At 36.1% G+C, this 16,205-nt stretch overlaps 1 protein-coding gene across 14 annotated transcripts in view; it reads right to left on the bottom strand.

Annotated features, from left to right (window-relative positions):
• Positions 1–16,205, bottom strand: part of NAV3 (neuron navigator 3) — a 411,556-nt gene that overhangs the window by 95,426 nt on the left and 299,925 nt on the right. For 10 of the 14 annotated variants that reach the window (XM_048047448.2, XM_048047439.2, XM_066993373.1 and 7 more), the window contains 4 exons: positions 14,182–14,290; positions 13,406–13,789; positions 9,557–9,676; positions 3,539–3,559 (listed from right to left, as the gene is read on the bottom strand). In XM_048047448.2, the coding sequence (XP_047903405.1) occupies positions 3,539–3,559; positions 9,557–9,676; positions 13,406–13,789; positions 14,182–14,290 (634 nt within the window). The remainder of the gene's footprint in view (positions 1–3,538; positions 3,560–9,556; positions 9,677–13,405; positions 13,790–14,181; positions 14,291–16,205) is intronic. The other 4 variants (XM_048047442.2, XM_048047443.2, XM_048047444.2 and 1 more) reach the window with 1 other exon arrangement.

Genomic DNA, 16,205 nt, shown 5'->3' with positions numbered 1-16,205 from the left:
ATGAAGATTATACACCTTTATTGATCACTTGCCTCTCAAAAAGCATTACATTTCCTCCAGTTACCCCAGACACAGATCATTCAGTACATTTTGTCTACTTTGGTGTTTGAATCTGGCAATAAGTATCTCATAGAAAGACCAGGACTTGACTTGAAAAATCAAGTCAATCCTCATGGCTTTGTTCGTAAAGTTCATGATCTTGCTACTAAAATTGTACCTGTATTTTTAATTTAAATCAACACATTTTCAGATTTCAAGCAATGGCTATCAGTATTAGTCTGTTTACGACTGACCAGTTGGAAGATATGTAATACATAACTTAATATTTTCTGTCTCTGCAGTCTCTTTTCCAGAACACTGTTCAAATCCTATCAATCTAAAATATAATTTCACTTTTAAGTTAGTATACTGATGGACTGGTAAAAATTGTACCTTATTATAATATAAAAGAATTTAACATGTATAATTAAGATTTATTCCTAAAATCTAAAAACCTTCAGGAATGAAAAATGCATGTTTGGTCAATTATTTTACTTCCCAGGGCAACATAATTATTTCCAAAGCTACACATGCTTTTAAGTTTCACTAAAGCAATTTTTGCTTTCCCGAATTTACCTACACAGTAGTTATTAGGTTTAGAAGCCATTTTACATTCTGTTCAGCAGTGTGAAACAGATCTAAAGCATCATACATCCAAAAGAAATATATAAGAAAGTTTAATACACTGGAAATTAAGGTTGATGCACACAGGCACCAGATTAAAAGATTATTTGTTCAGGTAAGTCTTAATTAGGAAAAGCTATTATTTTAATTTCATTAAAATATTTTAGATTATTCAGTCCATTAAGCAGGCTTGAATTATAACTGTATTGTATCCTTTTGTACAAAACTTCATTTGCAAAATGCATTGAGGGTTCCACTCTTAAGTTTATACATCTGATCCTGCTTAAATTGCTATGATAATCTTTTGTTTACAAAGGAAATCTTTGAAGACTTAATATTTTAACAATTAGATACAGATGAGATTAGTGCTGTAACTTCAAAAGAAAACAAACTCCAAGCACACTGCTGCACAAAACACTTCCCTGTAAGCAGCTGAGGCTGTCACCAGGGACTCAAGGAGGGGCAGAAAGGCTCCGCAATGGCACTCAATGAACAGATTGAAGAGGGAGGATTGTCTTTCCCTCTCCCCATCAAAAGAAAACCCAGAGGTGACATAGTTAAGATATATAAGTAAAATGTCAATACAAGCGAACTGAGGGGCTTTTTTTTTTTTTTTTTTGAGAAAGGTTAGCACATGTTTCACTGTGCAGCAGGCATTACACAGCAAGGGGTATTCTCTGCCCTGGCTGGTAGCTTTGCTACCACGCTGCATCCTTCCCAGCTTTTCCTTCATGCTCTCTCCTTTTGAACAGACAGCTTACAGGGATGAAAGCCCATTTCTTTCTCTGGAAATTAAAAGGCTCCCACATTTTTATTTTTTTTTTAACCTGCCTGACTTTAGACACATCCTTCTTTTCATTTTATCTGATCATAAACAGCCCACGACCAGCTTTCAGCTGCATTCCAGCCTCCTTTTCTAGCCACTAATGATGAAGCTACCTTGCAATGCAATTGCCAATACAAAATGAATTTAACATCATCCTAGGACAGACAGCTTTACTGCTTTGCTCTAAGAGCAGCACACTGAAAGGGAAAGGGTCAAATCCTTGTGGTTTCTCTCTGCCATACTGTAAGCATCCCCACAACTGAAGTGGCAAATATGCACTCGCGTCCTTAAGACGCTATGCTTAATTTAACTTTATCCTTCCTTTCACCTGCCTGTTTTGTCCAACTGCCAACCAGGTGGAATAGCAAAGGTACAAAAAAACAGCAGAAGTTGTCAGAGCGGATCATTATGTCCCTTTCTCATTACCTCCTGTGGGTGCAAAAAGTGGTCTCTGTTTTGTTTCTCATCATTTTAGAGGTCTGCTGAAGCTGCCAAATCCAAATGTTCTTTAAAGTGAACTTACACCTAATAAATTGAAAGCAACTGATTTCTATAGTGTTTCAAAAGAGTTGCTTTCTATGAAAGTGCTAATTGGGACATTCTCATAATTCTTATGTTTTGTTTGCCAAATACGCATATATATGCGTACCAAGAAGTACCTCAATCTATTTAAGTAGCTATCATAAAAAACAGTTCTTCAATAAATGACTTAAGTAGTAAACAATAGCTTACTCCACAAGGAAGTAGGTCTCTCTGAGGCAATTTAAAACAAAAGACAACTTATTGATCACACAACGCTGCACTTCCAATACTAAATCCTCAAAATCACAATTTTTATATTTAGTTTCATGAAGCATGCCTAAAATATGCCATGTTTGTTAATGTTAGGACTGTAATATCAATTGTACCTATTTTATTGCACATTTCAGTATGATTTTTTAAATAGGTATGCGGGAGAATAAAATTATAACTTTATTTGCTCCAGCCATCATCCAAATTAAGACATTTGAAATAACTTCATATGTTTCTTGACTTGAAGACTCAAATATGCATCACACAAGAGATTTGAATTCTTTAATTTTATATTTCAGCCTAGGGTATTTTGGGTAACGATTTAAATCTTGCTCCCCATATATTTTTCTAACACAAGGGAGGTAGTATGTTAGTCTTTGCTGACAGTGGTGAAGTAGTGAACCAAAATGATGCTACTGAAACTGTAAAGTGCATTTTAGGTAGTTGTTATTAAATATACTGATACTCTCTTCAGAAGTAGATTACAATCAAAATAAACCATCTGCATTTTTCCTGAAGGGAAGTATAGCAATCTGTTAAAATACATTAAGTCCAGCCTCACTTCAAATAACTTAGAAGTATGTAAACCAAACTCTGAGATAAGCAGAAATAAACAATGCAAATAGACTGCATGATATTAATACATAGCTCCACACAGCCCACTTTGTAGATTTGTGAGAAAGTTAAATGCGTCAGCTGCAAACAGACACCCTTCAGTTTAATGACTCTACAGCAAATTATATTCTCAGCTCATTTAGCACCACATGAGAATGCAATTCACTTCCATTCCTTCTAAGTCTAAAAACTTACTTCCATGATTCCCTTTTCATAAAATTGAAATTAGTTGATATTGTGTCTTTTTCTGTCACTTGACAAAAAATGAAGATAAAACTTCATTTGTCATTCATTTCACATAATCACTTGCAGCTCATTCTTGTTTTAAAGTAAACATCTGCCATGCACTGTTCTTGCCTTTTCTGAATGTCATTCCTTATGTAAGCTGGATGCAAATAAATATTTCTGCAGACATGATGTTGCAGGATCATGATAGTTTAACATACTAATGACAGCATGCTAACAATGCAGTTTGTTTATGTCACTGATATTACTAAAAATATCTGAACCTAAAAACTTACACAGCTGTTAGATGTTTCCTTGTTTTGGTTTGTGTTTCTGTGAGCAATTTCCATAGATATTTAAAGCAACCAAGGAATGGGAAAACCTTATAAAATTACATCAAAGTCCAGTTCTGCTTACCTTATATTGTCCAAATCCTTACTTTTGGAAGCATGATCAGAAATAAAGTCATACTCAATTCAAATGCAATTCTTTCTATATTAATAATACTGTACAAAATCATATTACTGAGAATTTAACTTTTCATTATGCCTTATAAAATATGGAATTTATTCTCAAAGGGTCCTGAATACTTGAAGACATAATGAGCCAAAAAGCCAGGAGCGCTCCTTTTGACATAATTATTCTACTCCGCATGCATGGATACACACATATGTATGCTTTAGGTAGTTAAATTTAGCATCCTTAGTTTGCAGAAACATAATAAGAAAATCAGACACACATTGAAATAGATACTTCTCACTAGAAACTTTTCTTGATAGTCTAACAGATGCCAAAATGAGGAAGGATTTACACCAGAGATTACAAAAATGCAGGATCATTTGAGAATAATAAAAGTAAATGGTGGGAAATGTTAACAGTAACAGCTGTGAAAAGAAATTATGGAAGATTAAAAGTAAAGAAGAGAGCAACAATAGTAAAAACAGAGTTTTAAATTTAAATTGCTCCACAAGAGACATTCTTTAATTATGCTTTCTTGAGATATTTGAGTAATAATTGCAAAAACAGTGAGGTATAGACATTTATAATTATTTCACTATCCTAAGAATCTACTAATACTGTAAAATCACAGCCAGGAGAATTATAGCAGATCACACAACTGGATGAACCACGATAATTTTAAGCTTTATAATGACTTTTTTAGTTTGAACCCCAGAACAGCAATCCCAGGCATGCTTTGTGCTGAAGGCAGGTGCAGCAAAGCTATAGGAAGCCTCCCACAGCAAAACTGATTTATAGCAAAACTCCATTTTGACCAAGAAGGTCATAGAGAGCGAGCATTGTATATATCGATTTTATGTCCTATTATTTATTATTTCATACCTACAGGACAAATATTTGTATAATTGCCATCGACACTTATTCCCAGAGCTGGATACAGCTGAAATGTTGAGAGATAGAGGGCTGTGTGCACACAGTAGTGACCGTGTATAAATATAAGGACTACAGATAGTCCTTTATCTATAGTAAATTCTGGAAGCAGTAAAATGAACAGGTAATGGCTGCAACATAGCAAAACAGTGATCACATCAACACCAAACTGCAGGGACACATGGCAGAAAAAATTGTTAGTACGGTGCTGAAACACGTGGCATTACACAAAAGTAACAGGAGAGGAAAGTAAAACAAAGTATGCTGGTCCACTGAACATTATCCCAAAGGGTCCAATTCCAAATACCACCAGCAATTCCACTGTACTGCCAAAACTTTCCAGTATAAGAATAGGCATCTTATTCTATTATGATTTTAAGTTACTCTTCATGATCTCTCTCAGCCATTTCTGACACTATGATGAAACAGGGCTCTCAGTTCAATATTTCAATGTTCCTTTTCCAGAAGGACCATATTCCAGCTCAAGGTTCATCTACTCAGATAAACACCAGAAGAAGATGTATAGTCATTCATGCAGGAAGTTAGTTAATAAATTACAGGCAAAATCTGGAATTATTTTATTATAATTATAATTAATAATGTATTATGGTGATTATGGTTTGGCTGAGAACAAACAGGCCAGCCTGAGTGAATCTGAGATAACTGCCAAATCTTCTGCACATGTGACAGATGGTAGAAGCATTTTAAAGACTCCCTGTGCACAAGAACTCTGAAACCATACAAATGGAGCTCAGATTCAATGCAAGAGCAAAGTAGCTGAAGCGGGTAATAAAAGCAATAAAAGCATACTAAGCAGCACAAATACCTGTACAGCTTTGGGCTTTGTCCAAAAAAAAAAGGTGAAAAGAATGGTGTGGTGCAGTCAAGAGGTGTGAAGGGAAAGTGATTGCACAACTTATGTTTACTGTTGTGAAAGAGAAGGAAACTGACTTTTGATACAGTGTGTTAAATTTGACAGGTATAGGGTATGGAAGGACAACCTGGTTGAACTTAGTGGATCTATATTACCTTCTCAAAAGGGCTTCATTAGACTTACTTAACAGTTTTTATGGAGAGCACAGGGTGGTTTGGACTGATTGCAACTTACTGTTCAATAAACCTTATTCTTTCCAAGAGCATAATTCATTCTGTGTGCTTATGTTTAATCTCTTTTGGCTCATCTTACTTTGAAAAAGGTTTTGAACTCCAAGAATGTTCCTCAAATACTCCCTCTAAGAGTCCCGGAGGGCAAATTCTAGAGTGTAGAGCAGGAAGACAGAACAGTAAATGAAAAGTAATATCATGCCACTGAGAATTTGCCCAACCACATCTCCGCTGAAAACAATGCATCTTGCTCTATAACTAATTTCTTTTGGTATCTGAAGCAAGGTAACTCACAAGGAACAGGCATTTATAGACAAAAAGTGTCCAAATTAAAATATATATATATCAAAAGAACAATACAGCCATTGACATCTGATGCTGCCAGTGTCCCTTCATCCTTTCACTGAACCATTACAATTCTTTCCTCAGAACAAGCAACTATGCTGCATTCCTTTCTATAGCAATATGCTTTCCAGAGCAGTATGCAAGCAACACTCAAGCCTTAGCTTACGTTGCATTCACTTATTTAACTTTTTATGAAGTTGTTCAAAGGGCAATTTAATACTATTATTTAGATGAGCTCTTTCAGGCTACGTTTCCATAAGGAGATACTTGAACACTTCACTTTCTGACATTCAGCAAATAAGCAGAAAGGCAGGTGCCATCAGAGATTAATTGGGTGGAATGAAGCTGGGGACTTGACTGTCTTTTTACACTAGTACCATGCCCTTAATTTTAATGAATTATTCCTGATTTATCCATGCAATGAGAATCACACTGAAAATCTGTATTTTCCAGAAATGGCATTACTCTTAGAGGTATCATCAGCCTACCCATCTTAAGAGTACTGTACCTCCAGCTCACAAAAACAAAAAAGTTGTAAAATGTAAGCAGGAGCTGTAATTTAGGTTGTTAGAGAAAACCTAAGTTTAATTTTCATGAAGAACATGAAGCTGCTGTCAGCAAAAGTTGCTGGCTCTATTGATGGACAGACAGCTTCTCTCCCTAGGTACCTGTTAATGTAAATCAGATATTTGAGGCTTATAATTTATTTTATACCTGCACAGAGATGCCAGCAGAATCCTTTACAACAGAAAGGCCAGGGAAAATCATGCCAATTATGAAAATGACTTATAATAATGATACTATAGAGAAAATGCATATGTCCTTGACATATCTACAGGGCTGGCAGAAATGAGAATAATGCTCTTCCACAGAAGTTCATCATGCCAATAGCAAGGAATACCTTGAAACCCTGACAATTCCTATTTTTTTTTCTTTGAGTAAAAAACTAATATGTAAAATGACACATGAGATAAGATGAAATCTCAGGTACCCACACTGTTGTGAAGGATCAAAACATCTCCTGACAAACAAACCAAGAATCTCAGCAATCTCTGCACTGCTTTTTTTGACACCTAGTATCATATCATAAATTTGACACATCTTGGTGAAGATCAGGATGAACAATTTCCTTCTCTTAAGTGACCTATAACATTTTTTTTTTTGTGATCCATTTTGGCAAACATGCGTTTTGCTGTCATCAGAACTCATAAAAATACTTGATTTTTTCCCACTTCCTAAACACCTTCTTGCTGCTTCAAGGAATAGCATACACTTATACACACACACACAAAAAGTGTCAAGCACCATTAAGGTTGCAAAAATCAAGCACTGAAAGGTCAGAAAATGCTAGAATTGTCTAATCCATAATTTAAATCCCTCATGCCTGTGCATTATGACAAAGTTTTTAATTACATTATAGCACATAGTATGTTCCATGGCACCCAGTTCAGAGGTCCAGAAAAGCACAGGCTTTCATTCTTTGTATAAGGGAAAACAGTCATTACAAGGTAAATCCCACTTCACATCTATAATAGGCTTTAAGCTCAGAAATGATGCTGAGGCTTGTTCATGCAGTTTGCTAATGTCAAGAGCAGTAGGAGAATGTACAGTGAAGATAGAATATATGTAGATTTTAGTTGTTGAGATCAAATAAATAGTTAATGAATATGAATGAATTTCAATTTTGTAAAAGCCTTGTGTCTTGCATAACATTGGCCAACTTTTCACTAAAGACCCAAAATAATCCCCTGACAAATTTGAAGTCCCTGCTTCAAAACGTAGCAAGCGATAGACTCAGAGATGAAAGACAGAAACACAGTAGTTTTTGGCATAACATTTTTAGCCAATCTGACAAAGCTGTATAAACAAACCAAAACAGATTTAAGTACTGGGAGATGCTGGACAAGCTCATTAATTTAGAGATGATAGCCTATATGTAGCTTCACATGCAAAACATGTAAGTACCCGCACACTATAGAACAAATTAATACATGTTACTAAATAACACATCAAAGCAAAGCAAACACAAAGGTTTTGAGTGGCATTCAGGGTCTGAGGAATATGAAGAAAATTTTAAAATCTCTAAATTTGGACTTCCTTTTTTCCAGAGAAAATGTGTGTAGTTTGAAATATGTGTGTGAATATTGCAAGGTGGAAAGAGCTCTAACAAATTCACATTTCAGGTGAACAAAAGACATACAGAAACAAACAAACAAAAAAACTATATTAACAACATTCTCTGTCTTTAATTATACGATTCCCAACCTCCATATTTTCCACCATCTCTCCCCCTTTAAGCTTAAGGTTCTTGTTCTCACATACAGAGCTCCACAAAAGTCCCTCCTGCCCACATCTCATTTCTCATTTTCTCCTTCTGTTACTGCCTGACTTCCATCCAAATTATTTTCTTAAACGCCTACTAACACTTTCTCTGGTCTTTGCTTCATGTCATTACTTACAATCCAAATAACCAACCCAAACTATATAAAATTGACTTTTTCTGCAGGTTAACAAATTCTAAAAAGTCAGCTAAGCTACCCCCCCCCCCCTTTTTTTTTAAGTAATTGGAATCTCTAGATGAAAATTACTTTCTATGTCCAAATGCACTGCATGCACTGTTTGATTAATGATGACTATATCTCATATCACAGATACGTTTTCACCTTTTTCACTGGAAAACTGTGAGAAGTGAAAGTAATATCATACCTAGATTATTATCCCAGAACTTCTTCAAATAATTTGCTGGGTTTGTTAAACCAAAGCTGCTCCACAAACCTTTTGTCCTTTCCTCATTAAACACATTGATTTTAAAAAGATGGGACTGAAATCAAACCCCTAAAACTGAAGACTGCCAAATTTCACAGCTGCTGCTTATCTCTGTGATGGTCTGACCAAAACCTCAGAGCTGACAGCTCTAAATTCTGCAAAAGTAGGGCTATGGATTTGTATTCCTCAGAGATGGACACAAGCCACCAAATCTGAATCTACTTCCAGCTCAAGGAAAAGAAACAGAAAACCCTTGTCTAATCTGCAGAAATGCGAGTATATTTTTATGCTCCCACCTACATATACATGAGGGCATGATAGTGTTGTCTCTTTTCACACTGCGTAAACAGTGGAATATAAACCCCACTTATCGCTTCCCACTGCTCATGAGCAAAACAGGCAGAAAACAAGGCTCTTGTTCCAACCAATCCCAAACATATGTTCTGACCCACTTCATCAGGCTCTCTGCTGCCTAGGGACTGTGTGTATTGTCCCTATGATCATCTACTGACAAGGCAACCCATAAAAATCATGTCCTGTTTTAGACAGTCAAGATTGCAGGCAACGTCTCAGCTCCTCAATATTTTCTCTCACGTATTCAATAATAAATTCTTCCTCTAATCCCCCTTTCTTTGTGATAAATTTGCTTTTTCCCTGCCCATTGTGCTACTTGGCATATTCAGTGGTCACAAATCTAGCAGTCTTTGAAGCACTTTGAAGTGCTTTCTCTTGCTATTCCTTATGAACAGAACAGTGATATATTAGCAGGTATGAAGGATGAAAAATATCTGGAAAGCTCAGATAGCTTTTTACTAGGCAAAGCACTGTTACCTGTCTGCATCCACAGTCACGTCATGAACCCCTCTCTGAATGACATCTCGAGAAGCAGCTAGGTCTGGTATTCGGTTCAGACTTCTCGTATATAGGTTGAGTCCTCCATCTGTCATGTACCTGAAAATAAATGTGTGGTCAATCAGTGGGAAATGCAGCCATCTGCCAAACATGTTTCACTCTAAAGTTAATGGGCTGTGGAATTCAAGTGTTTAAGGTAAGGGCTGCCCTGTTGGATGGTAGACTTATATTAAATATTCTCAGCTTATGTACCCAGTGCAGGGAGATCAGGTATATGCTCATTTTCTGGGATCATTTGCCTTTTTCTGTGAACACTTGCATGGAAACCTGCTTTGCCAAAATATATTTATTATTTGCCAAAACAAATTTATTTACATTAGAGGACTGAAGCCTTCAAGTTATCTTCATACATTTTAAGTACATTGTAAGTGCTGCAGTCTTATCAAAGAACAGGACTAGATGCAAAAAGCATAACTCTGACAGAACACAAACAAACATATAAAACCATCCATCTAAATGGGAATAGAAATTGAGAACCTAAATCCATAGTCCCTGATGGTATATAATTGCTTATATATGAAGAGAGATGCTGCTGAAGCCCTTACAACGGTTTTTAAGAATCTGTTTCTACCTGTGTTCCCCTTTCTTGATTCTTACCACTTCACATTACAGTAAATGACTAATGAATTGAACAGTGAGAAGAGTGCTGCTTACTCACTAGAGAACCATTAAAAGATGCTGAATTTCAAGCAGAAGCAATAATTTATGGAATGTCTACCTACAGTTTAGTAAGCTTTGTGAGCTGTTTAAATTGGTGCTTATAACTGAGCAGTACCATGAGCCTGTCCCACTCTCAAGATCTCTCCATTATTTTCTTAAAGAACCTTGCATTAAACTGTCTTTCCTCATAGGTTCCTGTTTTAGTGGTTTTTGTTGTTGTTGTTGTTTGTTTGTTTTGTTTTTTTTTTTCCTGATCTCTTGCTCTTTTTTGATAACTGAAAAATGTTGGCATACCCCAGCAAGCCTACTTTTTATTTGCAAAAAAAAGCAAATTTACAGGCTTAGTGAAATAAGCACGGCCCCATTGCTGGAAGGATGGTGAAAATGATCTTCTGGAGTTCATTCCCAACTCAAACAATCTTTAACATAAGTTCTCCTAGAACCATGAAATGATGCCCTTCAAATCCATCTTTCATCCAAAATGTGTGTCCAAGTAGACAAACACTTAACTTTAGTAATTCCACACAGAATCTGAAGCACAAGCCAAGGCACACAAGCATTATTGGTGCTCCAGATGTTGTGTTGGCCCTCGCCCTGCAGTTCCTTCTGGAGATGATTTAATTGAAATCAACTGATCTCTCTGTCCAAGAGACTGCAGGACTAATACAGCAGTTCAGGAGCACCCGTCACCATCCTCACAATGTGGGGCAAGTGAACTGGTCCAGATCTAGAGCGCAAAGATGTGGTAGGCAAGCTCTGTGAGACAGCAACAGCTTGGGACAACATTGTGTCCTGGATGGCAATCTGGATGAAGGTAACCTCACATGCATTAAAACACAAAGAGTTGATTTGTTTATTTTTAACTAAACTCTAAGGTATTTTATCTGCTAGTAAGATCTGGCCTGCAGTTCAAAAAGGGATTTCTGAAACTGTGAAATCTGGAGTCTGTAGACGATAACTTCATATTTGTCTTCAAGGGTTAAAAAATATATATATATCAAGCTTGCACACTAGATTTATTCTTCTAGTAAAGACAAAATTTATACCTTTTGAGAGATTATTTAGCAGGAGTGAATCATGCAGTAGATTCCAAGGCTCTTAAATTGTATATTAAACTTGGCTGTGGTTTGAATGCAATCCAGTCTATACAGATTTTATCCTCTATAAATAAGGCCTGAATGGAGAGACTTAGCAAGTGCAACAGGCATTCCTCACACTAATTTCTAATTACTGCTGCATTCCTGTCCCCAGGTACTTAAAGTAATTAAACTGAAAATGGAAGAGGAATAAAGGAGATAAGACTTTACATGCCTCAATGAATCCTGAATTTTCAGACCTTATTAACTTGTTTTTAACATTTACCACACCTAAAAATGTTAACTGAGCACATTGTAACTTACTGTCTATTGAGTCATCCTTATTACTGATGCAAAGAGAAGTCACACAGCACGATGACTATATTCATTCTCTAAAGTGATAAGCTAATTAATGCAATTCATCAGGCACTGCAAAGGATCCCCCCCCCGTTTTTATTTCTTTCCTTTTTTTTTTTTAATAAACCCATGCAACCATTAACGACAGAATTTATAATTTTCTTTATGATTAGAGGTCTTCAGACATTAAAGTATTACATTTTCAATATTACTTTTCTCTGTTTCTGCATTGTAGTCAAGTGATTCTGACCTCTTGCTCCTTACTCCTTGTTTTCTTCATTTCACTATGTTTTCTAGCACGCATGAATATGGCATCTTATTTGACAGCTATTAAGGCTATGCTGAACAGTTGCAGTACACGATAAGCTTATCAGCACTCCTTCATTTCCAGATCATTGAGACAGCGCACCAAGAAGACAGAGGTATTTGCTTTCTTTATAGTTATGGACTTTCTACAGATCTGTCTTTGGATGCTGCTTGAGTTGATACAATACTCTAGACAGAGGCTGGATCACAAACTTAGATTTGTTTTTAGGAATGCATTATAATTCATTAACCACCTTTCTTTAATCATAGCTATACTTCAAAATAAAAGATTAAATTGACAGCAGGAGTCCTAAACATGTACAGAGCCAAGCAGTGCAGTGTGACATAGCCATGGGCTCGGTGAGACTTCTGTTCAAACCAATGTTACCTCAGACACCCAGGAGCCTTGAGATGACAACAAGATTTCCACTAAAATAATGTTTTTGGCAGCACTGAACAGTAATATAAGTACGGGTAAAATGGTAATATGTTTTTTTTTTTTTTAATGATGCTTTAAAACTTTTAATTCACGTGGGAGTGAATAATCATGTTAATATGATCGACATAAGAATTGTTAAATAGTAACTTGAAACTTTTTTTCTGTTATCTCAACATAAAGGGCCTATACTAGATATATATACAGATCAATCAGAAACTTAACCATCAACAAATATAAATAATTTAAAAACAACAACAACAACAACAAAAGTTTATTTTACAGGGGAAACTTAACTGCCACGTGAAAAAAGTACTCCCTCTCACTATCACAGGGAATACAGTATGTCAAAGGCAATCAGTAAGCAAACGAAACTGAAAATAATTGTTACTCTTCCTCCTGGTAAGCTAGGACAGTAACTGATCTATTCTTGTATCAAAAGACATTCCGCCAGCTCAGATGATATGCACAGTTGAAAAACTGAGGTAGCTGTTTAGAACACAGAATATACTAGACAATATCTAAAGCAGTAACAGTGAAAGTCAGGCCTGTCCCCAACTGCTTTTCATTAGCTGTATCCAATACCATATCTACCATCTCAAATAAAACATAAAAATACTGACAGGTGACCTATCTCAGACCAATCAGAGCAAAATGATGGTTTACCAGATAATTAAGAAATTCCTAAATGAAGTACCTGTGCTCTTATTAAAGTTCATCAAAAAGTCATATAGATGTGAAAGGAGAAGACTTGAATTCGAAGGCAGGTGAGAACATCATTGGCCGTTTAGGGGGATAATTTTATTATTTTTAATATGTATATTTCTATGTGGCATCCATAATGCAACTTCCACGTATGCCAGAATTTTTCAGGAAAATCCTAATGAACTTGCCAATGACACGTATTTTCAAATGGAAGAAAGTGCTGCTTACCCACTATTGATGTCATCAGTTCTAAGACTTTTCCCAAGAATGTCCCCATCACTCATGTAGCCACCAGCGTCAACTTCAGAGGACATGTCCAAATCACTACCTCCCTTCTCACTCATGTCGATCTGAGAGATATTTCCAAGGCGAGAAACTGCTGCTCGGCGAAGCGGGGTGGTGTACATGAATCGAGAAGGGTCTGTGTGTATGAAGCGACTCGCGCTGCTGCGAGGATAACCAGCACCCAAGGATGGGGCATCTCCTGCCTGCAGCCGAGGGCTGGCCTGCCCTAACCTCCAAGTCACTGGGGTGGACCGGCTTGTCAAGCTTGGTATGCTTCTCCCATTCACCTCAGTTGTCACAGTGCTGTCAAAAGTTGTCTCCAGCGTGCTGCCAAAGCAAAATAGAGAAGTCAGTGAACTGTGCTTTCTCTCTTCCTGAGAAAGAAGGGAAAGCAAAGGCTGGAAAATTGTGTCTATCTGTCTGTCTGTATGAGCACACGTTTGGGTATATAACAACCTTCACTTATAAAAGAACCTAAAATAAATTTTATAGGTTTTAAGGAGATGTATAGGAAGCAACAAGTATTTTTGGGAATGATTGCATAAGACACTTTGACAAAAAAAAAAAAAGTATATTAAAGTCATTTTTAAGTGGTAGAGGGACTCTAGAAAACATTATGGGTGGTGTTAATTTTCCCTTACAAGTCTGTAATTCATACAGCAAGTAATACTGCTCTTCTATAGACCACGTTTTTAGCAGTCTACACAAAAGCAATATACCTGTGGCTTATCTGGGTCCCTCTAAGGCTGGACATAGTTTCTTCCAAATTCTGTCTCAGGTCTGCTATATTCTTTACAGTTCTCATTCTTCTTGTTTCAGGGTCTTCCCCTGGAAGAAACCAACAAAAGCAGCATAAATCTCAGTGCATACAAACATATAAAGTTGAATACAGTGCACGCATGTGTTCACAGCTGAGAATACACACATATGACTCTAAATACCTCTGTCCCTTTAACATTTTAAAAAAATAAAACCACCTTTCAGTAATAAAACACATATTCACCTATAAACAGAATGTGGTATGTAAAAAACTATACTGAAGAGAGTCCTAGCAATGAATCCCTGATAGGGCCCAAATCTGTTAATGAAACTCAGATTTACAGTGTTGGGATTTTTATCCGCTGTAATCATGGCACAATGCAGCCCCAGACCACTTGATACATTACACACACCCTTTTTCCTCCTTGACATTTTACATGTCTTGGTAAGAAATAAAGCCACAGTAAATCTGTGTCTGGAAAGAACTGGGATGACTGTTACAACAGCTCTTCAGTACGCACTTAATATCCAGGCTATTTCAGAGTACTCTAAGTTGGGCACTTAATACAGCATCTTTCCTGAACTGAAGTAGCAGATTATCCTTCGTATGTTTTACTTGAGATAAAAGTCAGAACACTCCAAACACGTGCATCATTTATACAATTATGGAATTTAGCTTCCTTTGGGAATCCACTGTGACAATTTAGTCTGGTTTTCTGAAAAGCAGAGCCCACAAAACTTCACCTGAGACATCCTGAATCACGTATATTTCATGCAATCACAATAAATAAATAAAAAATATATATTTCATGTTAGAAAATAATAGGCTTCAAAGAAGCATACATATATAAAGATTTTGAAGTCATACATGAAGATAAAGAAATTCATCTTTTCTATCATATTCATATATCAAGGAATATTAATTCAGTCTTATTTTGTAGAATTACGGAATTTCATAACAAAAGCTGTGACAAAGTAACTGATTTATTCAAGGTTAGTGTTCTGTTTCTGGCTGTGTCCCATACATGTTGCATAAAAGAAGGCTAGCAAGAAGCATTATTATTATAGCTATGTGTACAATGCTCAACATGATGTGTAAATTTCTTTTCAACTCCATCAATGAAACATTTAATGTCATACCTCACCTTGCTAATCTTACTGCTAATTCTCAAAAGTTATCATCAATAATGATGTTGTGCAATCACTAATCATATCTGCAATATTTAGCTATATATTCCAGCATTCCCATCCAGAGCAAGCTTCTAAATTATTTTTGAAATTTTCACAACATTGAGAAACTGTTTCGTCTTTGAACACATCTATCATGAGATAGTCTTGTGAAGTTAAACTCAACATCATACAAAAATCAAGATCACAATTTCAAGCAAAGGCAAAATACCATGTAGCACTATAGTATTTCACTTTTGTAAAATGTAAAACACAAATGAAGATATTTCAAGTTACTGTATTGAAGATCTTCAAGTTACCGTATTTTTTTATTCTGTTGCAATCCTTCCTCCTTCCATGTTTTTGTGTATATTTAAATAAGTATAAATTCAACTAAGGTGATGTCTCTAAGGAAAAGCATCATGTACCACACAAATGACAGATAGGGAATATCAGGGGACAAGAGAACTGGGGAATGGTCAAGGTATACTAGAAATGTTAAAAAAGTCCAAAGGTCCTACAGAAACAAATTCTGATAAAAAAAAGTATCTAAATGCAATCTCTGTTTGAGGGCATGGGTTAAACATACTAAGGTTAAGTTGTAGCAGAAACACAAACATTGGTTTAACATAGGTTTACAATAAGCACGTTTAATATAGACAGTGACATTTATTTCAAATATAAAGAAGAACCTGCAGAAGCAAATGGTATTTGAACAATGGTTCACTTAAGCTTTTTCAATTTTGAATTTTGAGGCCTTTGAGCTCTTTGACAAACTGAATTGCTACTGTACCTTCCCCTGCAGCCCAGCCTTGTG

The sequence above is a fragment of the Anser cygnoides genome, chromosome 1, assembly GCF_040182565.1.
Source record: "Anser cygnoides isolate HZ-2024a breed goose chromosome 1, Taihu_goose_T2T_genome, whole genome shotgun sequence".
NCBI classification, from domain to species: Eukaryota; Metazoa; Chordata; class Aves; order Anseriformes; family Anatidae; genus Anser; species Anser cygnoides.
Note: the sequence above shows the minus strand (reverse complement) of the source record. Positions and strands in the feature narration are given on the sequence as shown.